The sequence below is a fragment of the Falco cherrug genome, chromosome 4 (genome assembly GCF_023634085.1).
Source record: "Falco cherrug isolate bFalChe1 chromosome 4, bFalChe1.pri, whole genome shotgun sequence".
Taxonomy (NCBI): domain Eukaryota; kingdom Metazoa; phylum Chordata; class Aves; order Falconiformes; family Falconidae; genus Falco; species Falco cherrug.
This window is the reverse complement of record NC_073700.1, coordinates 24,142,577-24,165,670: the sequence shown is the minus strand read 5'-3', so window position 1 is coordinate 24,165,670 and position 23,094 is coordinate 24,142,577. Positions and strand designations below refer to the sequence as shown.

At 55.1% G+C, this 23,094-nt stretch overlaps 3 protein-coding genes across 3 annotated transcripts in view; 1 reads left to right on the top strand and 2 right to left on the bottom strand.

Annotated features, from left to right (window-relative positions):
* Positions 1 to 14,628, top strand: part of PLXND1 (plexin D1) — an 83,826-nt gene extending 69,198 nt beyond the window's left edge. The window contains exons 28-36 of the mRNA XM_055707346.1: positions 681 to 784; positions 1,828 to 1,891; positions 2,768 to 2,802; positions 4,461 to 4,565; positions 5,391 to 5,554; positions 7,022 to 7,169; positions 10,016 to 10,156; positions 11,115 to 11,189; positions 11,830 to 14,628. Coding sequence (XP_055563321.1) covers positions 681 to 784; positions 1,828 to 1,891; positions 2,768 to 2,802; positions 4,461 to 4,565; positions 5,391 to 5,554; positions 7,022 to 7,169; positions 10,016 to 10,156; positions 11,115 to 11,189; positions 11,830 to 11,946 — 953 coding nt within the window. The 3' untranslated portion in view covers positions 11,947 to 14,628. The remainder of the gene's footprint in view (positions 1 to 680; positions 785 to 1,827; positions 1,892 to 2,767; positions 2,803 to 4,460; positions 4,566 to 5,390; positions 5,555 to 7,021; positions 7,170 to 10,015; positions 10,157 to 11,114; positions 11,190 to 11,829) is intronic.
* A 1,728-nt stretch (positions 14,629 to 16,356) lies between these two features.
* Positions 16,357 to 17,606, bottom strand: LOC106631450 (histone H1.8). The gene is given in 4 exon segments (XM_055706547.1): positions 16,357 to 16,624; positions 16,626 to 16,750; positions 16,974 to 17,417; positions 17,591 to 17,606. Coding segments are annotated over 4 exon segments (798 nt in total). The 3' UTR covers positions 16,357 to 16,411.
* Positions 17,607 to 19,499: 1,893 nt separating this feature from the next.
* On the bottom strand, positions 19,500 to 23,094 carry RHO (rhodopsin). Its single transcript, XM_005443603.4, has 5 exons — positions 22,602 to 23,094; positions 21,526 to 21,694; positions 21,243 to 21,408; positions 20,778 to 21,017; positions 19,500 to 20,431 (listed from the first exon to the last, which is right to left on the bottom strand). The coding sequence occupies exons 1-5, from the start codon at positions 22,960 to 22,962 to the stop codon at positions 20,312 to 20,314; spliced, it is 1,056 nt and encodes a 351-aa protein (XP_005443660.2). The 5' UTR covers positions 22,963 to 23,094; the 3' UTR covers positions 19,500 to 20,311.

The window sequence follows — 23,094 nt, the reverse complement described above, 5'->3', positions numbered from 1 at the left end:
ATAGATTCAGGTCTGTCATTTGTCTACCCGGTGGCCAACTCCTTCTCCCAAAATTTAAGAAGGACCCAAGCCCAGTGCTGGTGAGAGAAACCCATGCTGCTTGTGGTGCCTCCGTGCTGTGCAGTGGGCTGTGGAGACATGCCCCGGCTGGCCACGGTCGCAAGGTGAATGTCCTCAGTGCCAGAGGGTCTCCAAGGAATGCCCCAGCTGGAGCCGTGGCAGGGCCTTGCTCCTCCCAGCTGGTGTGTGTGGCATGTCCCCAGCTCACAGGCTCGTGGCCAGCTCTGCCCTGCAGGAGCTGCCACCAGCCTTCGGTGGCCATGTGCAGGCATGCAGCATCTCACCTGCCTGGTGCTCCACATGGCAGGTCCCACACGGTCCCCAGGGGTGAGACAGGGAGAGGGGAAGGGGGAGGCGTGCTCTTCCTCGCCTCTCTGAGCACAGCCTTAGTCACCTCTCCCAGGTCCATCCAGGTCCGCTCTGGTCTGGAAGTATCCACTCCAGGGGCTAACCGTGGAGGCCACTGCTGAACATCTGCTGTGGTTTCACAGAACCCCAGAGGCCTTAGCAGTGGGGCTGTGCAGCCCCTGAGCGCTGTGCACCTGGTGCCCAGAGCCCCCAGCCCTGCTGCACGTGCCTCCTTCAGGCTGGTGCCTCACTTCTCCCTCCTCTGTGTTCAGAGTGGTTCGCCACCAGCACCGACAGCTACATCCTCCGGGACCTCGATGACACCTCAGTGGTGGAGGACGGCAGGAAGAAACTCAACACATTAGCACATTACAAGGTAAACCTGCCAGCACTGCAGGAAGGCTTTGCTTCCTCAGAGCCTGCCTGGCCTCAGGGGCAACCTGCATTCCCCCTCCAAAAACAGGATCATCGGGAACAAACAGGGAGGTTGCCATAGCTCCGCAAGAGCTTCCAGGGAATAGACATCTGCCCTGGCGAGAAGCTCGTTAATATTGCAACACACTGAAACTAATTAAACACTCTTCATGCAAAACAAGTTATTACTGACAACAGAAAGCGGAAGGGAAAAAAGCTCCTATTCCCAACGGCCACCAGCTTGGCTGATTAATATCACTCTGCTCTTGATCCGCGCTCCTGCTGAAATCACTGGTGCAATTGTCACTGCCTGCCCTGAGAGCAGGGGCTAGGGATGCCATGGAGGAGCAGGGGCCAAAAGTGGGGGGAAATGTGGTGAATCAGACTGTTTTCTTGCTCATTTTTCCTTTTGAAATTAAATGAAACCGGAAATTCTTAGGTAATTTCCATATTCTCCAGTATGCCTGGAAGCATAATCCTCACTGCTCTGTAACACTGCATCGAAAATCAAAACCGGAGCTGAGTATTTATTAGTAGTATTATTTGGGTAACAACCGTGCTGCGGAGCGCCACTGCAGGCACGGTGCCCCTCAGGAGAGAGAGGTAGTACCAGCCCCAGGGGTCTGGGCTGCAGCTGGGTGCCTTCTCCCCTTCTGGGGAAAAGCAAAACAACATCTGCACAGCATACACTCTTTCCTCTTGGAATTACCTGGTGCCGACATCCAGAAATATATCTTGGATACACGTATTCGCCTGATTCTCTTCAGATCTGAGAACCTCACTATCTTGTATTTGCATTTAAGAAACCCATTCCACATAGGGCAGTGCCATTGCTGCCCATTTCCAAGGTGGGGAGCAGGGACATGGGAGGTGCAGAGAATGTTCGTGGCAGAGCAGCGACTGCACCAGCGTCTCCCAGCTCCCGGGATCTCCGGGATCTGTGGATCTGCAGGAGGCAGCATTACAGCCCCCGTCATCGAAGTCTGCTCTTCCCTTCCTCCGCAGATCCCCGAAGGGGCATCACTGGCCATGAGTTTGTCAGACAAGAAAGACACCACGCTGAGCAGAGGTAATGTCTCACTTCCCCTGTTGCGGGTGACCAGGCAGAAACACTTTTGTTTTTAGAGGGGTGTCTCCAGCCAGGGATGCTGAGAGCCGGCTGCCGACAGCCTTGTCTGGACGTTGGGGTGTGGTGTTAGCCCGGGCAGGGCTGGCTCCGGTGTTGTCAGCACTCGCAGAGCACACTTTCATCACGGTGCATTGTGCAGAGCTGGGCATCGGTCGGGCCACCATTGTGCCAGGAAGATGCTGTGCACGGAGCAAGGCTGGCACGGCCGAGCAAGCTGACTGGCCAGCAGCCCAGGATATGCCCAGGAAGCCCTCCGGGTCCTGCAGGGTCTCCACTGCTCTCCTGCAGACCCCTTTGCCCACACTGTGGCATACATTTGGGGCAGAGAGAGCTGTCCTTCCCACGGCGTTCCCCCTTGCTACAGCTGAGCAACATGCCTGTGCGCCCAGCAGGGACTGCAGGTCGGAGTCCTGCCGTGCAGGTGGTGGCGGTGCAGCCATCCCAGGACCGACAGCAAGACAGGCAGGCGAAGTGGAGGCACTTAGCACGTTAATGACTGCGGTGCATGGTGGCATTGCCTGAACCACAGCCAGCACCCGGTGTGCTGATCTTGCTCTTCTGCCCTCTTGGGTCCCTCTTAAAACACCCTTTGGGAGACCGCAGCTGCTCCTTAAAGTACTATCTGAGGTACTTGCCGTGTGCCCCAGAAGGCAATAAACAACCCCAAACCAAAGAAAAATGCTGAGGCCACTTGGGATGGGAATGCCAGCTCAGTGTTGGAGTTCCTGTGGAAGGCAAAGGCACAGAGGGTGTCTGTGGAAGCAGGTTTCAGTTTGAGTCCCCCGACTGAGCCACTGTGTCTCTTCTTCTTCACAGTGAAAGATTTGGACACCGAGAAGTACTTCCACTTGGTAAGCATCCTGCTCCTGGCTGCAGAGGCTGGTGGCAGGGGGCCGGGGGTCGCTCTGCCCTCCCAGGGGAGCAGAGCCATTGCTCGAGGACACCTGCTCTGAAGCATGGCACCAACACATGAAGGGACGGGTCACAGCAGCTACTGCGCTCCCAGACCTCTCCTGCTGCCAGGACAGTGAGGCTGCTGGCAGAGCATGGGCAGGCGACACAGTCCAGCCCAGGGTGCCAGCAGGATGCTGGAGGCAGGGCTCCTTGCGGCAGTGGAAGGGCGCCCATCTAACCTCCCATGTATTTTGACGTATTTCACCTTTACAATGGCTGTCTGTTTGCTTTCATCCCTGCAAATGGGTGCCGAACAGGCTGTTTCATCCCCAGCAGCAGCTGGTCCCTGTCACACTGGGGTGGGCCCTGGGCTGTGGTGAGCCCTCCGCCAGGCAGGGCTCCAGGTTGTCCTCTGCTGCCAGCCTGGCTGTTGAGGAGAGCCTGGAAAGCGCTGGGAGCAATGAGGTGACCAGCCAGGCTGGCTGCACACGGTGATCCCTCGTTCCTCCTGCATTTAAGTCTGTGGGTCCTGTTTTTTCAGTGTATGTGATAAAAGAGAAAATCGTCCCAGCCTTGCTGATATTAACTTAATTCATCTCCATGGGCTGGAATGTCAGGCGTGATGAACAAGCTGGATTAGGGCTCGTTAGTTTTCTTCAGAGAGGCTCAGAGAGGCGCAGAAGGGTTATCTGTAGACAAGCTTTAGTACTGTGGAACATAATAAAAAATTACCAGGATAGCAAAGTCATTGTTGTGCCTGATCTAGCTGTCAGCAGCCAGAGAGAGTTCAGGAGCACGGTCAGAGCACGGTGCAATGCTGCCGGTAGCACCCTGCGCAGCCTTGGTCAAGTCACCTACTGGGAGCCCCAGCATGCCGTCTTCTGCTTCCCAAAGCTGGGGGGGTTTGTAAGTTCCTGCTTGTGCACCACGCTGGAGGTACAAAGTGCTAAATGCTGTGAAAATCTGTTATGAAAAAATGTCTTATGGACATAACAGTATTTTATAGCCTGATTATTTTTTTTCTTGGCTGCAGGCTCTGTGCTCAAATAGAGTACATGCACACAATACACAGCAAGGAGGGAGAGGGGATGGGAAACCAAATCTGCACGTGCAAAACAATGCCAAGATGAACTTAAATGGCTTGCTAGGTCATTACAGAGCAGTAGTTAACTGGCCTGACCAGGGGAATATTTATTTTCGTTTTTAAAAAGGCCAGGGTAGGAATATTGGCTGATCGTTCTTGCACTTTTTCCAAATCTAAGAAAAGCTGGTTTCCGTGGAAGCCTTGTGCATTGCTTCCAGGAGCCTAAACTGCAGCCCCACAGCAGTAGTGCGCAGAGACCAGGAAGGCGAACAGCCTGACATGCAAAGTGAGATTGATTGTTTAATTTTCTTTGTCTAGCTTGAGAGAGGCAATAAAGAGCACAAGAGAAACAAATGTCAGAAAACCTGACTGTTATGAATCACTTTTTTAAAGCCATATAAGGGTGTGTTTATGACACAGTAACTGCTTTTTAATTGAATTTTATATGTAGTTGAAATTCTATACTTAAAGGAAAATTCAGTGTGACACTTCCAGAGAGGAGCGCTCTGACCATGTTATATATCGGACCAGGTTCTCCCAACTGATGAATCCGTTGAACATAAAAAGTCCCACAGACAGAGCCATCGGAAGAAAGTCCTACCAGAGATCTACCTGACCAGACTGCTCTCCACAAAGGTAGGGGATGGGATGCCTCGTTTGCAGCAGGGGGGGTTGTCTGTAGTCTGTAGCGAGAAGCCTACTCCAGGGAAGGAGCGCTGCAGGGCCAGTCGCTCTTGAGAGGCAGTGGGACAGTTCCATCCTGGACGGCTGGAGCACGTTTAGCGAGGCTGCTGGGCACCACCAGCTCCTTGGGTTCCCTCCAGCTGTCCAGCTCACCCTCGGAGCAGCAGCAATGCTGCGTGAAGCCCTACACAATCTCCTCGGGCTGGGCTTGGGTCTGTGCACACGGAAGGGATGCTGACCACCTCAGTGTGTGAGGCACAGTTTAGACCTGAACCTGTCTCCCCAGTGAGAGATCCTACTGGGAAGGCAGATGGAGATGCTCAGCTCTGGGAGCAGGGGGAATATCTGTGTGATCTTAATTCAGATTTGAACTTACCCACTCTGCAAGTGCTCAGCTACAGCAGTTGGGCTCCCAGCCCATCTTTAATCCCAGCATGATGCCTCACTGGAGCAGAGATCACAAGAATGGCCAACAGTCTCTAGTCTTCTTTGTATTTACTGTGCAGAACAATCACAGATGTGAGATCCTAGCAGCAAGAAAGAAAATCTCAATGCCAAAAGAAACTAAACCCAAATGCAAGCTAATTATATTGCTATGCACAAACAAACCTTTCCCTCCCTGCTTCAGCATCCCCTTTCTCTTCTGATTTATCCCAACTGGCAGCAAAGACTTCCTTCCCCTTGTGCACAGCAGCGGCAGCCCCTCACACTGTTTTCCTGGGCTTGGGTGCTGCTGCTTTCCCCAGTTTTCCGTCATTGTGTGCACTTGTCCTGCAGGGCACGCTGCAGAAGTTCCTGGACGACTTGTTCAAAGCCATTCTCAGTATCCGAGATGATAAGCCACCTGTGGCTGTGAAGTATTTCTTTGACTTCCTAGAGGAGCAAGCAGAGAAAAGAGGGATCACAGACCCTGACACCATGCACATCTGGAAGACTAACAGGTTTGGAAGGGGAAATTGCTTCTTTCTTTCCTTCCTTCCATCCATCCCCCCAGAGCAGCAGCTGCCAAAGCCTTGGTGTCTTGGACTAATCATTAGATTGCTAAAAGTTGAAGAGGGACTTGGAAAACAGGAGGAGTGGCAGAGTGCATGGTGAAAGATGAGGCCAAACACGGGCTTGGAAAGCTTTGAACACAGAGCTCAGAGGAATGGCGAGCTGGAAGAGGAGGCACAGGCAGATAAAGGGCAGAACAAACTGGCACACTACTATAAATAACTAAAGGAGAAACAGAAGAGGGATGGGACAATGGGAGACAGCAGTAGTGTTAGCTCCAAGCACTGGGTATCTGAGATAGAGTCCAATATCATGTCAGGTCTTAAAACATCATGGAGACTTTAAAAACAGCATATTTGGCTCCTTTTCATTCACTTTCTGGCTTTTCAGCCCTTGGGGGCACTTTTCCCAACTTATCTCTGTAACCAAGCTGAGGCTCCAGGGTATTCGCAGGACTCCAGGAGCTGGTGCTGTGACAGTAGCGTGCTGGCAGGCAGCGCAGCACTGGGGACCAGCCAGGAGTGGTGCTGAGGGACGTGATGAGCAGCAGGAATGCAGGGGGGGAGCCAAAGTGAAGGGGGGAATGGAGCAGGGCGGGGAACGACCAGAAGATTTAGCTGGGGAGAGCAGGGAGCTCCGGGTGAGTGGTGAGAAGAGGCTCAGTGCTTCTGAGACTGCAGGGACAGTAACTGTTTCCAGCCCCATATGTGAAAATAAAAACCAAATTTGGCTGGGATAGGAGGCCTGCAGACACAACCATTGAGCTACAGATTTGCCTACTCTTCATTACCTTTAATTGCCAGTAGAGCAAAGACTTATAGCAGCTTTGACTCCTCAGCTGCTGAGGAGGGATGGTAGGGAGGGCAAGTGATACACTGAAACTGTGTTGTGGCCAAATGAGCAGCAAAAATAACTGGAGGATAAAATTATGAGAGAGCAGAAAAAAAGACACATGAAATGCATTTCATAGGACCAGGCTTACCATCAGAACCAGATGATGGTTGCTGTCAGGGAAGAAGAAGGAGCTGACACCATCACTACAAAAGCCAGCAAGTGGGGAAGCCTGATTCAGCAGCCCCATGCAGGCAAACCTGCCACTGTCCATCCTGGACCACAGCTGTCTCGGGGAGCTGCTGAAAGAGCAAGGGTACACGCTGGCCTAGACAAGACTGTGCATGAAGTCTCCTGCCCATGCAGTGTGCTTCAGCCTGAAGAAATGTCTCTTCAGGATGAAGACATGCGCCTGCCCCTCTAGCTAGGCAGTAGGGCTGTACACTACCAGGGTGTGCTTAATAGCAGAACCTGGCTCCTCAGGTTTTTCCTCCCTACTGTTCACTTTCTATCATCATCTTTCCTGCATTTCCTCCCATTTCCCTCTGGAGTACAAAAGTATTCCTGGCTTGTTTCCTCCACAGCCTACCTCTGAGGTTTTGGGTCAACATCCTGAAGAACCCCCAGTTCGTCTTTGACATCGACAAGACGGACCACATCGATGCATGTCTCTCTGTGATAGCCCAGGCCTTCATTGATGCCTGCTCCCTGTCCGACCTGCAGCTGGGCAAGGTATCGTCCAGAGAGGACACCTCAGTCCTGCTCGGGCATCACAGACGGAGACCAGGCTGGGTGGGAAGGGGCTGCTGGAGGCCACCCAGCCCAACCTCCCCCAGCAGTGGGGCTGGCTGGCGGCCACTTGCTCTGGTTCATGCCATGGAGTTTTGGCTGTCTCCAAGGATGGCGTTCTCCCCCTCCCTCTCCCACCACTTCATTCAGGCTTGAGCTTGAAATTTGCACCCTCTCTGTCACAAGCAGCAGTCAGGGAGTGGGAACACGCAGTCGCAGCCAGGGTGGCCAAAGACCCCAGCCGGGAAGACTCAGAGGATGGTGGGAGGGCCAGCCACCGGCTTGTCTGCTCGGTGTTACCCAGCAGCTGTACGAGTTGCCCTGTGGTCACAGGGGAGCCCAGCTCCTTTGGTCAGGGCTGGTGCAGGGGACAGCATTAGCATAACAGTCCCATAACAGCAGCAGAGGGATGATGTAAACCCCCAGTGGCAGGCTGGAAAATGACCTAGCTTCAGGTGAAGCTTTAATCATCACTGTCAGTGGTTTCTGCACAGCCTCTCACCTGGGCAAGCCATGAACACGGTCAGCACATACCAGCTTAGCTCACATGGAGGTGCAGGTCCTGCCAGGGGACAGCCTGGTGACACCATCCATCAGCACTTGGAGGGCACTGCCGCCGGTGTGCCAGCACAGCCACAGGTGCGCCCCTCCCATGGCAGCATCTCCATCACACGAGGCCACCTCTGGCACGGGGTCGGGGCCCGGCGCACCAGGAGGCTCAGCCTCCCCCGGGCCAACGCAAGCCTGCACGGGCCATGTCTCCTTTCCCACCGTTGGGCTCCCGTGCACCGTCCCACAGGGCTGGCAGGCAGCAAGGCGTCCAGCACGCATGTTTTCTGTTCTCTCAGTGGCTCGGTTGAATGCAGTGCTGACATTTGAAACTTCCCAACATAAATAGGTTTTATTAAGAAATGCTATAAACCATCCCCTGCTGCCCCCCACCCCAGAGGCTGGCAGCAGCACAGTGCCTGATGTAGAGGGGACGCTATGGAGAGAGAGGCAGGTGCTGCCCCATGTCCCCCGGGCTGAGAGCAACAGGAAGCCTTCACTGGGAGACATCAATACTGGAGGAAGATCTAATGAGTGCTTGGTTTTTCGTTTGTTTGGGTGTTGGTCTGTTTTTTGGGGTTTTTTTGCATGTGTTACAAAACACCTACAGTTTGTCCTTGTCAAGCTGTGGATGAGGGGAAGAGGGGTCAGCTGGAGTCAGACAGCAGATGGAAACATTTTTCAGGAATACAATAGCATAAGTGAAGGAATTGTTGAGTAACATGGGAAGAATAAATCCTCAGCATAAAAATCAGCTTGCATATGCACGCAGCATATCACTGAATGTTTTCCGGGCTGCATTCATCCACTGGTTTCAGCATGTTGCTCTTGATACTGCAAATGTGAGAGCAGACCCAGACTCTGTACATCTACAGCACACAAGCAGTTAATAAGCCACTACCCATCTCTTCATAATACAGACAAATCAAGCGCAATTAAAAACTAACTTAAAAGAGAGGCAGCATGGTTTTTTTTTTCCAAGAGGAAAAAAAAATATGTTGTGAGCAGGCTTTGTAACTTGGCTATATTCCTGTAATGCCTTGTCATTGGGTTTGAAAATAAACTGCTGTGGGATCTGGTGCCACAGCCTGGTGCCCATTTCCCATTTCTCCTGCAGCATTAGCCACGCTACATATTGCAGCAGCAGATTGCAGTTACCCCAGGCTTCCTTATTTACTGCCCAATGCAGCTGAAGATGCTGCCTCCACAGCTAAAGCCCTGCCGTGCTTGTCTCCTCTGAAGGTCCTCCCCCTCCCCCTCCACCTGTCAGAACATTGGGGAGCTTGATCTTACACCCCTCTGTGCCCCCAGGCCTAGGGCTGTTTCCCTTCGGGATGCAACACGGTGCCAGGCAGCCAGGTTCATTCCCAGGGTAATGGTATCAGCAGGGCAGGACTGCCTTGAGGTTAAAATAATTCATACTTGTGTTTGCAAGGAGTGCAGGCAGGGTTATGCCTTCACTGGTACAACCTGATCCTGTGGCTGAGAGGTTAAAACTGCTTTGTCCAAGCTGACATTAATCAAGAGAACTCAGTTTTTTTGTTAATTACTTTACATGCACTCAATATAAGCCAGGCAGGCTGGGTTAGCCAATGCAAAATAAATCAAAGCTACATGAAAAATCCAAGACCAACATTTTGACTGACAAAGTTCAGCTTGTAAGAGAGCTTTGTTCTTCACTTTAAATCAAGCTGGCTGCTTGAGAGACCCAAGTAAACGCATGCAGAAGCCCTTCCCTTATTACCAATTTCCACACACACAGAGCACAAGTGTTTTATCTAACACAGCCATGCCACAGTCATCTGCAGAGCATCACCTAGCAGCAAGCCACCTCGCCTGACCCTGCTTGTGCTTTTTAGCCTGCCCTTGCTGCAAATTCAAACACATTCACATAGACCACCTTCACGGGCATTGTGGCTAACAAACATTCAGCTCACGGTAGAAAGAAGGGTGGAGGGACAGTGCTGTGGGTCCGCAGCTGAGCGATACCCACCCACAGCACCTTGATGTGGCTAAGCAGGCACCTCTGTCATTAGGTGTGTTGTGCCTCACCTAATGTCCTACCGCACTCCTGCCTGTGTAAACCCAGGACCAAAGACATAGCTGTTCTTCTGAACCCAGCTGTAGCTGAAGTCCGCATATGATGGTTAGCACTTTGGTCAGACAAACAGGATAAGAAGTTTGCAGCCAGGAGCAACATGGTGATGCCATCCAATTTCAGTATCTCATCCTTGCTCTAGGACTCCCCGACCAATAAACTACTGTATGCCAAGGAGATCCCAGAGTATCGGAAGATTGTGCAGCGATACTACAAGCAAATCCATGACATGCCCCCACTCAGCGAGCAGGAGATGAACGCCCACCTTGCGGAGGAGTCGCGGGTAAGGCTGCTGGGCTGCAACGAGGGGGGGGGGGGCGGGGGGAGGGCTCGGCCGGTGCACACCCCCGTGCCAGGGTCCGCAGGCTCAGTGTGCGGCCAGCGGCGAGGAGCACTGAGCCTGCTCCACTCCGGCTGACAGCAGGAGCCTGGGAGCGGCAGGGAGCGCAGCTAGGCTGCAATTGGCTACTGCTTAGATACTGGAAGGAGCAAACAAGAAAGGCTATTTTGCCTGAAACTTCCACACACAAACTTCATCTGACCTAATTTCAAGCACTTTCAATTACTGCCGGAGCTGCAGTAAACACCCACGAGTTCGCTTGAACGAAACTAGCTTTGGCACCACTGGGAGTTGAAAGCAAAAATCAGTGCCAAAAAGCCAGGAAGTTTGGAAAAGGATCGGTGCAGCCCCGCAGCCCCCCCCGGCCAGCTGGCCCCCCGGGCACCAACTGCCAGGGCCAGCCCCGTGTCCCAGGCAGCCTGCTGGCAGCCGGCCCTGGCAGCCAGCCCGCGGGATGCCGGCCCCGGTACCAGCTACAGGAGCTGGCAGCCACGCTCCGGATCCAAGTCCTGCCAGCCATATGCCACAGTTTCCTCAAAATCAAACCGTCTCCCACAGTGTTTTAGCTTCGGCCACCTAGCAGGTTTTTCTGCCGGCATTCCTCTGCCCAGCTGTTGTGCTGCCCCCTCCTATGAAATGGCTTGAACTTGAACAAGGAGGGGTCAGCAGTGCTACCAAGTGTGGCACTTAAAGCTGGCTTTAAAAAGAGTGAGACCATTTCTGATGTGAGCAAATGCACCTTCCTTAAGGGAGTAAGGCAAAAGTCCAGCTGCATCAACACAACAGTAACAAAAACACCCCAGCAAAACCTTTTAATCTAGTTAATGCCTGCTGATAGGGCTTGAATTTGCGTGCTGCACCACGTTAATATTCCACCCCTCTTTGTTCTGTTTTTATAAAGAAATACCGGAATGAATTCAACACCAACGTTGCCATGGCTGAGATATACAAATATGCCAAGAGATACCGCTCCCAGGTAAGCGGATTCAGCCGCAGTCGGCCCCCAGCACAGCTGCAGAGGGAATAGCAGGCAGTATGTTGTAACCCAGGAGTCAGATGCCTGTGTCCGGTCCCACAGAAAATGGATGATGTTTTTTTGCATAATCCCAGACACGTATGTAATATGTGCATGCACAGGTGCACCTGCTCTCCTATCCCTTGGCTGATGACTTCTTGGAAGAGAAGGCCAGCTATTCCTGGCTGATCTTGATAGTGCTGGGCTGGGCCAGAGTGAAGCGGAGCTGCCTGCTGTGCAGACCCACAGATGCTTTCAGGAGGGCAGAGCACGCTGATGCAGTCCAGACCCAAAATAACTTGCCACCCACCGCCCTCAGCAGAGGCAGTGGCCCCAGCTGGCACCTGACCGCCTGCGCTGCTGGCTACCTCTGCACCATGAGCTTTGTTACTGTGATGGTTTTCCGTTGCATTCCCCTCCGCTCCCACCCCCTGCCCAGGGACCCAGCTGCACCCCAGCACAGCCAGAGGGTACCGAGGTGTGTGAGCGCGCAGGGCATGCTCTCCCCAACCCAAGGTCCAGCTGGGATTCAGGCTGGACAGGGCTGGCATGTGGGCACCCACACTGCCTCAGCCACCCACCTGCCCATGTCTCCCCACAGATCGTGGCCGCCCTGGACGCCAATCCCACAACAAAGCGCACCCAGCTCCAGCACAAGTTTGAGCAAGTGATTGCACTCATGGAGGATAACATCTACGAGTGCTGCAGCGAAGCCTAGGCCAACTGCAGCGCTGGAAGTGACCTTCTCCACAGCGCAGTGCCGTAGGGAACCCGCCTTCAGCCACGGACACACCATGTATCGCCTCCACCAGGGTCATTCCCAAACCAGTCTTGTGGTGGGGTGGGCCTGGCCTGCGGCTGAAGGGCTCCCTCACCAAACAAGAAGCCACAAGACACCTTTCTGAGCAGCTCAAAAACCCTCTGGTCTGCACTGTGACACCCATAATTTATTTGCTGTTTCCAGCCAGAAACAAAGACATGACACTTGTGGCAAGCTCAGTTCACCACTTCCCTCTGATCAGCGCCTGAGCAGTCAGCGGCTCCCTGCATCCCTCTCTGTGGCTCCTTGGGACAAGAGATGGGGCTGCAGAAGCCATAACACCAGATGCAAAGCAGAAGGGTAGCCTCAGGGAGTAACGAGCAGAGATGGCAAAGGCCGTCAGAGCAACGTCTGAGCTCCCTTCCACACCATCCCTCTGACATCCTTGTTTTTCCAACACCAGGGACTCCTATCAGCTGTTCACTATCTGCTGCATTCTGTGTATTTTTGTGCCTTTTTTAATTTTTGTACTGTATGTGTAAACATAACCACTCCTCCATCTGAGACTTGGGCAACATGGGGAACTCAGGGCTGAGACAAAGCAGTTGCTTCCCCAGCAGCTAAGGCACGGTGCCTTAGCCTGAAGCACTTCATCCCCTAACAGCGGCAGCTGTTATGGAGCCGGAGGGAGCATGTTATGTGTCAGGCAGCGTGGAGGGGCTGTTCCCCCTTCCCCGGACTCCCGTTCTGCGTGCACAGCCAGCGGGAGGTGCAGTGGGTAGGCAGATACCCCACACCCCTTCCAGCCAGCTGGTGGCAGGCACGGCTTCTGCCCAGAGGACCAAGTATAGCGGGTGAGGGGAAGGACTCACACCTCACACTCGGGTCTCCCTGCCGTGGTGGCTGCGCACATGTCTGTGGCGCTGCCCCGGGTCACGCCACTCATGCCAGCGGGGCTCAGCTCCTGCCGACAGCTCTCTGGCAGAGCAGGCTTGAGCCACGCACAGGGCAAAACACCAGGTAGCACCGTCCCCCCTTCTGCCCCACACGCTCCAGCATCTCCCTGTCCTCATCACTGAAACCAAGGTCAGTGCTACTGAGGTATCTTCCTAAAGCAGCTCGTTCTGCTCACTGTGGACCCAGCCCGCCATGGTTGTCACTCAAGAGCAGCCAAGAGAGTGCAGTTTTGCTGCATGTCCAGTCTTTTTATTTTTTGGCCCACAAAGGCAAAGGGACTGGACCCCATCGCCCTGGCAGTACAATGCGCTCACTCACGCAGGGCAGCAGAGCAGCTGCAGCACCGCAAGCTGCAAACAAAGGTAGAATGCGTCCCACGCTAACGCTGGGGTCAGTGGGCAGGGTCCCACTGCGCAGACAAACACAGCTCATCCAAGACCTAGAAACTTCACTGTTGCCCTGCGGCAGCCACGCAGGGGCAAAACCCCTGTCCAACCTTGGTAGCTATTCTCCCTTCTGCAGACAACTTTGTCTTTCCCACAGCCAGGGCAGCCATGACTACTCTGGTCTCCAGCATCACACAGGCCCCACTGCAGAAGCTGGACCACAGCTAATGCCACATGCTTGAAGCCAACATTCACATGTCGGTAAAGGCAACCTGCCCGTGAAAGGTAAACCCAGCCGTCATCACTGCATTTTCAAACGGCCAAATAGAAGTTACTACCTCACTCCAGGCAGGGTCTAAGGTGAGCCTCTGTTACTAATCCAGCTGGCAAGGATGCAACCTGGTTTTAGATGACTTAGGTCCACCAAAAACTCCTCCTGGGTGACTTACTGCCATGGACAGGTGGCCTCCATCCCATCATTTCCAGTAATGCCACATTTGTCAGAAATTGGAACATCAGAATTGTGTATGTGTATATAGATATCTATTTTAAAACAAATTATAGACTTTATCCAGTATGTTAAGGGGGGGGGGGGGGGGCACGGGGTACAGTGGGAAGGGAAAGGGGAATAATAGGTTTTTTTGTTGGTTTTTTTTTGTTGTTGTTGTTGTTCTTTTTTATAAGAACTACAGAAAAAGTACATACACTGTGGAGGTTTCAATGTCTTTGCTGAGGATGTGGCTTCAGAATAGAAACTCTTAAGAATGTAGCTGGGCTACATTTTATTTTAAAAGTGATTTCACAAAAAAAAAAAATCTTGAATATTTTTTTTTTCTTTTAGAAACTGTGAATAGCTGCCAGATACACAGGCAGGCCCAGCACAGGGAAGGTGAGGGTGATAAGGACCAAGGTAGCAGAGAACGTTGAGCTTGGCTGGAGGTGGGGAAAGGGCCATGGAGCAATAGCCCCATGTTGTTACAAGGAAAGGATAGAAGTGAGCCAATAGTGAGTATAGTTTGCCTCCAGGTGATGTGACTGGGCCATGTATTGGGGCCTATTGCTTTATTATTTAATTTTTTCCAAAGAAAAAAAAGGTAGTTGCTACAACCATTTTAAATGAACAACTTTAACAGAGCAGAAGCTTGAGGGTTTGTAGTGTTGCCTTGAACCCCTCAGCCCTTTGTAACATGTTTTTAAACTTTGGCACATGTTGTGGGTGTAGTGCCCTTACCTGCTGTGTAGTGGAAGTGGCAAACTCTTGGAAAAGCCTATCTTTGTAATAAAACAAGGTGCTGAACCCTGTGTAGCGAAGTTCCTGCCCCTGTGCATGCAGAGGACACACGACACTGTGGAACATAGCTGTGGCTTTGCATGGACGAGACCAGCTTTGCCTGCACGCGGTGTCAGCAGCTCCACTGATGAGCACCTCATCTCCGTGCGAGATGGGGTTTTACCCACAGCACGCTGTGCTGCACACACAAAGACCAGTAACACCACAACAGTGCCCAGGGCTGGGCTCCCTTACCTCTGCCAGGTGCTGTCTGCCCACCAGACTGTGTCCTCCCAGCCCCAGCAAACCCAGCACCAGCTCTGCACCACTGCCAGCCCTCAAGGCTTCTAGCTTTGGTGCCGTGACACAGCTGCAGCCCACTGGTCTTAATAACCATGGCATTGCTAAATCCTCTCTCTTCCACCTCCCCCAGTAAATGCTGCTCTTCCCAGACACAAGAGGGATTTTCTTTTCCCACCAGAAAGTTTATTCTTCACAGAACTAAACCCAGCCATTAAATGATTTGGCCTCTATCAAAGGGAACCTCACTTTTCACACCAAGTGCCAGGTGGGAGAGGGCACAGCCCCTGCCTGGTCCTGTTCCAGGACACTCCCACACGAGCGAGCAGGTCTATGTGAGGCTAACCATCACCAAAGGGTTAGGAGAGCTGTGGTCCTTACCACTGCAGCATCCCCCACCCTGTCCCTGGGGGAAGAAAGAGTTCCAGCTCCATTAAAGATGGATCAACATGTCTGAGGCTGAAGTTTAAAGAGAAGTTAGTTTGCTCAGCTCTTGCTTAAGCCCTGGAGCAAGGCCAGGAGCTGTGGAGGGCATTGCCAAGGCCAGCTGAAGATTAGCAAAATCCTCTTTAGGAAGAGTTTTACTTCCACTTATTTTCTCCTGTCCAGGAGGACTGTAACCCGTTGCATTATCAGGCTGACCTTCAGAAGGTCTGTTGTGCACAGAGCAAGAAAAATTCAGGCATTTGAAACTATTAAATGAAAGCGTTCACACACTGACCCACAGGAGCTAGCAAGACAGGTTTAGAAGTGGGAACTGCACCCCAGATAAGCAACAAGAGCACAAGCAATGCTACAGTCTACAGCAAACCCCCCAAACTCCTTTTTTGAGCCGTAAAACACATCTGTCTTCCTCTTACCATGGCTAGAGCACAGGCAGCTCCCCAGCACCAGGGACCCTCACCCATGACACATACAGGAATGCCGCAGCAGCATGTTGGGTAATCCCAGCTCAGCCGGGCATTAGCCCAAGGGCAGCCAGGAGGGCAGGGGGCCTGGATGCTGCCCCACACTGGGGCTGTGGGCACCACGGCCCACACTGCTAGGGCCAGCCAGGCCCTGGCTTTGCAGTGCCCAGGGGTGCCCCTACACTGTGTGCCATGGTGCCAGGGCCCCTGCACCCTGTGCCATCGGCTGGCACCGGGACTTGCTGCCAGCTGGCACACATGCAGCCCCCAGAGCCCAGCCACCCCAGCACTTGGCCCGTGTGCTACTGTGTCTGGGGACATGTGGGGACAGACAGGCCAGCTCCCCGTGAAGGCAGACAGCTGCCCACAGCACCGGCTCACCACCATGCCACACAGGACAGGGCTAGGGGAGTGCAGGGACAGAGACCACGAGCAGGGCAGCACCCACAGCATTTCATGAGGCGAGTGCACAGCTTTATTATTACAAGGTGAACACAGATTTAAAACCTGTCCTGGGGACTAAAATCAACACAGACTGGGAGGGCTCAGGGCAGGCTGGAAGCAGGGCTGGGCTGCCAGGGAGCAGGGCTGCCCGGACCCCGCTACAGGCCCTGCCTGCCCTCCAGAGGGGTGGCTACCACCCTGCAGCCTGGCCTGCCCTGGCCGGTTTCTGGGGTGCCCCGGGGCTTCCTTGCCTTGCCCTGGTCCCCCTTCGCCTTGGGGGTGTCCTGCCGTGCCCCCCGGGGCGCCTTAGCCCTGCTCTTTCCAACCAGAGCCGCGCGGGACCCCTTCGCCCCAGCACCCCCAGGGCTGCCACTCCCCCCCCCCCCCCCCCCCCCCCCGCACCTTCAGAGCCACAGGGGACCCTGAGTGCCCTTTGCTGGGGGCCCGGGGCTGGCAGGCAGCTCCTGGGGGCTTTGCTCCATCGCTCCTGGTGGGGCCTGGAGGGGAGAGAGCACCTCAGGCTCCTGCCACGCCCGAGCCACCCAGCCACGCCATGCAGCCCTGCTACTCACGTCCACGGGCTTTGTCCTTGGCTTCTGCTTCGCTGTGGCCAGGCTACCCCCCACGGCGCCTGCGGGAGAAGGGGCGGCGTGCCAGCCTGGGCAGTGGCCTCTCCATGGGACTGGGGCAGCCCAGGGCACTGCCAACCCTTTACCTCACTGCTGTGCATGCCGGGGGTCCCCTTCCGTCCCACCTTCGGCACCTGTCCTCTGATGGGATCCACCTGGTCCATTGTCTGCTTCTGCCACAGCTTCTCAGGGGCCAGCTGGGGGTGAAGGAGGGGTGGAAGTGGGGCCAGTGGAGGCGGCACCTCAGCCCCCAGCCCCAGGCCAGTGGCCCCCATGGCGGAGGAGTTGTGGGGCCGCACCAGGTCCCCACAGCTCAGCCCCTTGCTCAGTGCCTGCTTCAGCAGGTCCCCGAGGTGGCCAGGGTCCACAGTGGGGTACTTGGCCAGGATGAACCGCTTGGTGGCAACAATGGAGGCACCCTTCCTCTCGTCCTGGGCCTGCAGCGCCTCAGTGACCATGTGCAGGGTTGAGGGGCGCCGGGGCTGCCGGCCCTGGGCTGGCAGATGTGGAAGCTGGGCTGTGCCAGCAGCTTCAGCTCCTGGAAGAGGCACCCCTTGGGATGTGGGCCCAGCCCCAAGGCACTCACACCCCTGATGGCTGCAGAGCCCCCCAGAAGCCAAGCAGCCACAACCCTTCTCCTCACAGGGACCCACCAGAACCCCAGACCCATGGGAGCCACAGTGCTGCCAGCACCTGGCAAACCCTTACCCAGCTCGGGCTCCATAGCAGCACACACACCAGCCTGCAATCCCAGCTCTGCTCACAGCACCACTACCCTTGCTCACAAGCTCTGCTCACCTGCAGCTAATTTATCCGATCAGCACCCTAATTGCAGGAGCTGGTTAGCAGCTGCTAATTGCTCTGGTTGCCACCCAGGTGAGAGCAGGGGGTTGGGGAGTTGAGTGCCCTTTGCCAAAGCTTTGTGAGGGGCTGGAGGGAGAAGGAGCTTGTCCAAGCAGTGGGTTTGGAGAGGGAGGAGACATAAGGGGTCGTGGAGTGATCACCCTGAACACGTACGGGAAAGGCATCTGCCTGCTGCTTGGTGGGTGGTGGGGTGCTGGCATTGCAGCTTGCTGGTGGTATTTGCTGTGGGGCAGACAGGGAGCCAGCTGGTGGCGTGGGGACCAGTTTCTGCGCACTGGGTGATGGCTGGCTCCCTTTGCCTGGGACAGCCCCACTGGGAAATGGGGGGCTGCATTGCCAGGGGAGCCTGGAAAATGACAAGGAAAAAGGAAACAAGAAAACAAATGAGAAGAGGAAAATGGAAAGCTGCTTCGTTGGCCAGCGAGGGCAGGAGAAGTGACTCTCCCACAGTAGCCCCAGGTGTGTACCCATGAGCAGGACCCCCGCTTGTCCCTGCCCACTGAATCCCACCGTGCTCGGGGGATAGCGCTCCCAGCCCCACATGCAGGCAGCCCCTCCATGTTGGCTCTTGGTACAGCAACCACCCCGTGTTGAGGACAGCATGATCCCATGGGTCAGGTGTGAGCTAAGCCCTTGACCATCTGGGGTCCCCAACACACCCAGGGTGCTTCTGTGTCACAGCCACCTTAAAAATAACTCCTGCTGTGATCCTATGGATACTTTCCCTGCTGTTCCAGCAAGGTAGGATATTTGTGCTACTTTCTGTTGTGCTTGTGCTCATGAGGCGAGCCTGAGTAACCAGCTGCTCTTTGTCACAGGAACAGTGTGGATGTCCCCACCATGGGGACCACCGTCGTTCTTCACAGCATGCCAAGTCAGTCCCTTCCTCTTTACATGAGTCACAGGGCTTTCGTATGCATCATCCCTCAAAGACGTGGGGAAGCTGCAAGCCCAAGGAAAAGCCGGGATTACATGATGGTAGGGCTGGTTCATGGCCCGGCTCAGCAGACATGTTACCATGCCAATGTATGTGCAAAGTGCTGCCCAGAAAGACCTTTGTCGAGGTCTGTGCCCACCAGCTAGGCCCATGGGATGGATCTTGGCAGGAGACTGCAGTGCCGGCAGAAGCTGGGTCTGGAGCCAGGAGCTGGGAGAGGCACCCGGTGCCTCAGGGCCCTGCATGCCTGGCTATCCCCAGACCAGCGCAGTCAGCCCATTCCCTGCTCCATTTCCAGTCCATTTCCGAATTCCCCAGGAAGGGGATGGTGGGGACACTGGAGAGCTGCAGAGGCTGGCACCACAGCAGGGTTGGGTGCATGTCCCCCAACCATCTCCTCCTCCTGGATCAGGCCATCCCCTCTCCAGCAGCTCCATTGATGCTTCTGGCACCCGCCTGGGCTGGCGAGGAGGGTCCCAAAGCCTTGCTTGCCCCTGCCACTGCCAGCAGCAGTTGTAGTTCTGGGCGCTTTGTGGGGTGGCCACCTGCTAGCTTGGGGCCAGATCATGGCCAGCATGTGCTGGGGCCAGTCCTGCCCGTGCAGGGAAACCACAGCATCGCAGGGCTCCCATGGATTGCAGCCTCGTGGGCAGCAAATAAACACCAAATCCTTCCTCCTCTTCCCTCCAAAATCAGCTCCCAGATTTGAAGTACATGAATCAGACATCAGCCTAAACACTGAATTATTCATAAACCTCCAATCTTTAGATTTCACTGAATATGCAGAAGTATCGATAAAAAAAAATAATGAGAGAATTGTACTTGCAAATTGCTCTTTATTAAAGGTTTAACTTGCATGGGTTCTGTATGTTCCCTATTAGACCTTGCAAAGCCGCATAGGATTAGAAATCAGAGGGGATAATAATGTACAAAAATAGTTTCAAATGTTGATAACACTGAACAGCGAGAAAAACATCTTATTTGTATAACCGAGCTAAAAATAAAAATGAAGAACACTGCTACAATTGCAATATGCCATCTTGTAGTGCTTAAAACATATGCCGACATCTCTGAGCCATATGCTCCCATGTCTTGCCTGCTGCAGCGCGGAGGGAAGCTGAGCGATGCGCCGAGCGGCCTCGAAAGCACAGCGCGGGCCGAGCCCCCCCGCCGGGGCTGATGCCAGGCGGACGGCAGCTGAGCCGGGGGGCGCGGGGGGGGCGCGGCGGGGGCACGGCCCGCGGAGCCGGGGGGGCGTGAGGATGAGCGGTGGGACTACGAGGGGCGGGGGGCGGCCCGCTGCGGGTGCCGGCTCCGGGTGCGTGCGGTGCGCCAGGTGCGGCAGGCGGCATCGAGCCCCCCCCGTCGGCGGCCGCTCCGCACCCCGTGCCGGGCTTCCTGCGGCCGTCGCCTCTGCGGCACCGGGGGGCCACCCGTCCCCCGGGGGGCCACGGTGCGGCCGACACGCCGGCGGGGGACCGGGCGGGGGCTGCCCCGCAGCAGCCGGCCCGGCCCCGGGGCAGAGCCCGGAGGGGGGGCGGCGGGGGGCGGCGGGGCCTGCGGCAGCGCCCTGGGACGGCGCGGGCGCTGCGGGGCCGGGCCCAGCTGCCGGCGCCCCGGCCCGGGGCCTACGCGGGGGAGACCTGGCTGGTGGAGACGGAGGAGGTCTCCGTCTTGCCGGCGGACGTGTCCTCGTCGCCCAGCGGGTTCTTGCCGCAGCAGAGGGTCGTGATCATGCAGTTACGGAACTGGAAGGGAGGGGTCCCGGTGAGGCGGCGGGCCCGGCAGAGCTGCGTGCGCCCCTGCCCCTGGGGTCCCTGCCCCAGGCCACCAGCCGGGCCGGGGCGGGCACAGCCCCAGCTCCTCCACCAACCAGCGGCAGGGCCATTTCGGGCTATGCGGTAGTGCATCTTGCATTTAAGAGTTACGCAGTGCCAGGACGAGCTGCACAGTTGCCCTCCTGGGCATCAGAACAGGATCACCTGGACACACGCCCCCCTCCCAGCCCACTGGCACCTCAAAGTGCCACACCACTCGGCAAGCGGGTACAATGGAAAACCCCAACAAGGAGCCGGCCGCCCCCCTGCCGGTTACCTGTTTGTTCATTACGATGTAAATCACAGGGTTGTAGATGGCAGAGCTCTTGGCAAAGAAAGCCGGGATGGTCATGAAGATGGGCCCGAAGTCTGACCCCTGGTTGGTGAAGATGTAGAAAGCAACGCTGGCATAGGGGACCCAGCAGATCAGGAAGGCGATGACCATGATGATGACCATGCGGGTCACTTCCTTCTCTGCCTTCTGGGTAGTGGCAGACTCCTGCTGCTGGGCGGCAGCCTGCGGGCAGAAGGGAACAGAAACATGATGGAGCTGGGGAGGGTTGCACCCGCGTGGGACATGGGGTCAGGGCTCGGGGTAGTTGAGCTGCACATCTGGAGTTTGCCGTTTCCCCCTTTGCAGAAAGCCAGCCTTTCTGTCACCAGTCTGGAGCCTGGCATGGGCCCCTTCCCAGCACTGGGGATCGGGGTGGCCCCCAGCCCACCACCACTGACAGGTACCCACCTCCTTGACAGTGCAAACCAGGTTCCCGTAGCAGAAGAAAATGACCAACAGCGGGATGGTGAAGTGAACCACAAACATGTAGATGACGAAAGATTCGTTGTTGACCTCTGGCTTCAGAGTGTAATAGTCGATCCCGCACGAGCACTGCATGCCCTCGGGGATGTACCTGCAAGGTGAGCCAGGCAGGTCAGCGCCTAGCAGAGGAGATCGGCTGGAAGCCCCAGTGGGGCCACAGCCAGCCAGGCTCCCGCAGCCCCCACGCTGGGCACGGCACCCTCCCTACCTGGACCAGCCAAACAGCGGGGGAGCAGCACATGCCAAGGCCATGATCCAGGAGAAGGCAACACCCATGATGGCATGGTTCTCCCCAAAGCGGAAGTTGCTCATGGGCTTGCAGACCACTACGTATCTTTCGATAGCCAGGACAACCAGCGACCAGAGAGCAATTTCACCTGCGCCACGGAGAAAGATGGATAGGGACACAGGGACTTTGAGCATCAGGAGGAGAAAAACACACTGATGGCAGCATGAGACCTCCTCAGACTGTTGTTCCTGAGGAAGACCCCTGGCAGCAGGTGAATCTCAACCAAGGGTTCATCTGCCAAGTGCAGCAGGAAGGCATGAGAAGACACCTCCCCAGTGCAATGCTGACCCGCAGTGACCACTTTGCTGCTGCATTTTGAGATCCATGGCTGGATCCTACCACTCATCCCAGACATCACCTGCACCTGCAAGTCTATGGTCCCTCTTTTAGGTGCAGTGAGTGAGTGCCCATCATCCCAAGATTTCCACTCATTACCCACAGCTTCCCAGGAAACTTGTGCCACAAGGACCGCACCAGTAAAATGGCTGCCTGTGGCTGAAAGCTGAGCTGAATGGAGGAGAGCATTTTTAGACACACAATTTAACATCTGTTTCGGTCAGAGCCTGGCTGGCACAGGGAGGAGAGCCAGCTTTGCTAGCCTGCGCCACCATGCACCACATCGGAGCGAATGACAGACGCACGAAACAGGAAGAACAAATTTGTCATCTCTCAAGTCAGAAAGCAAGCCAAAAAGATGTGCAAATCCAGCAACTGCAAAATCTGCTACTGGTTGTTTTTCACTGCTGCACTGTTGTTCTCAGGATACTGAGCAGGTGGCTACCAAAATAAGGTCAAAAAAAGAAAAAAAAGGTGTCATTTGTCACTTTCTTCACTTCCCACCCTGAAACACTGCAACTGCCTTGGCCCACATCAGCAGCACACCAAGGACCTTTGAGATACCACGCTTCTCCAAGATCATCTGGGTGTCTTCCCTCCCCCTCATAAAAGCTGGGGCAATTCCTGCCAGAAGATTTTTGAATATTTGGAAAACTCACCACCCAGTGTAGCAAAGAATCCTTCAATGTAGCACCCTGTTACTCCAAAGACAAAGTACCCATTCATTGAAGTGTACATGGTGGTCGTGAAGCCTCCAAAGACCATGAAAAGATCGGCGACTGCCAGGTTCAGAAGGATGTAGTTTAGAGGCGTCCGGAGCTTCTTGTGCTGGATGGTGACGTACAGAGTGAGGAAGTTGATGGGGAAGCCAAGCAGGATCAGCATGAACATGTAGGCAGCCAGTGCCGAGAACTTCCAGGGCTCAGCCAGGTAGTACTGAGGATACTCAAAGGGGCTCCGCACCACCCCAGTCTTGTTGGACATGGGCACGTAGAAGTCTTGGCCTTCTGTCCCGTTCATGGCTGTGGTTTGTGAGGTGCCTTTTGCTCTTACTCAGGTGTTTCTTTTGCACGCAGGGGGATTGCCTCTGAAGTGGGGCTTCCACCACGTCTCAGCCTTCGCCCCGAGGAGAGGTGGCTTTGCTCACCTCCA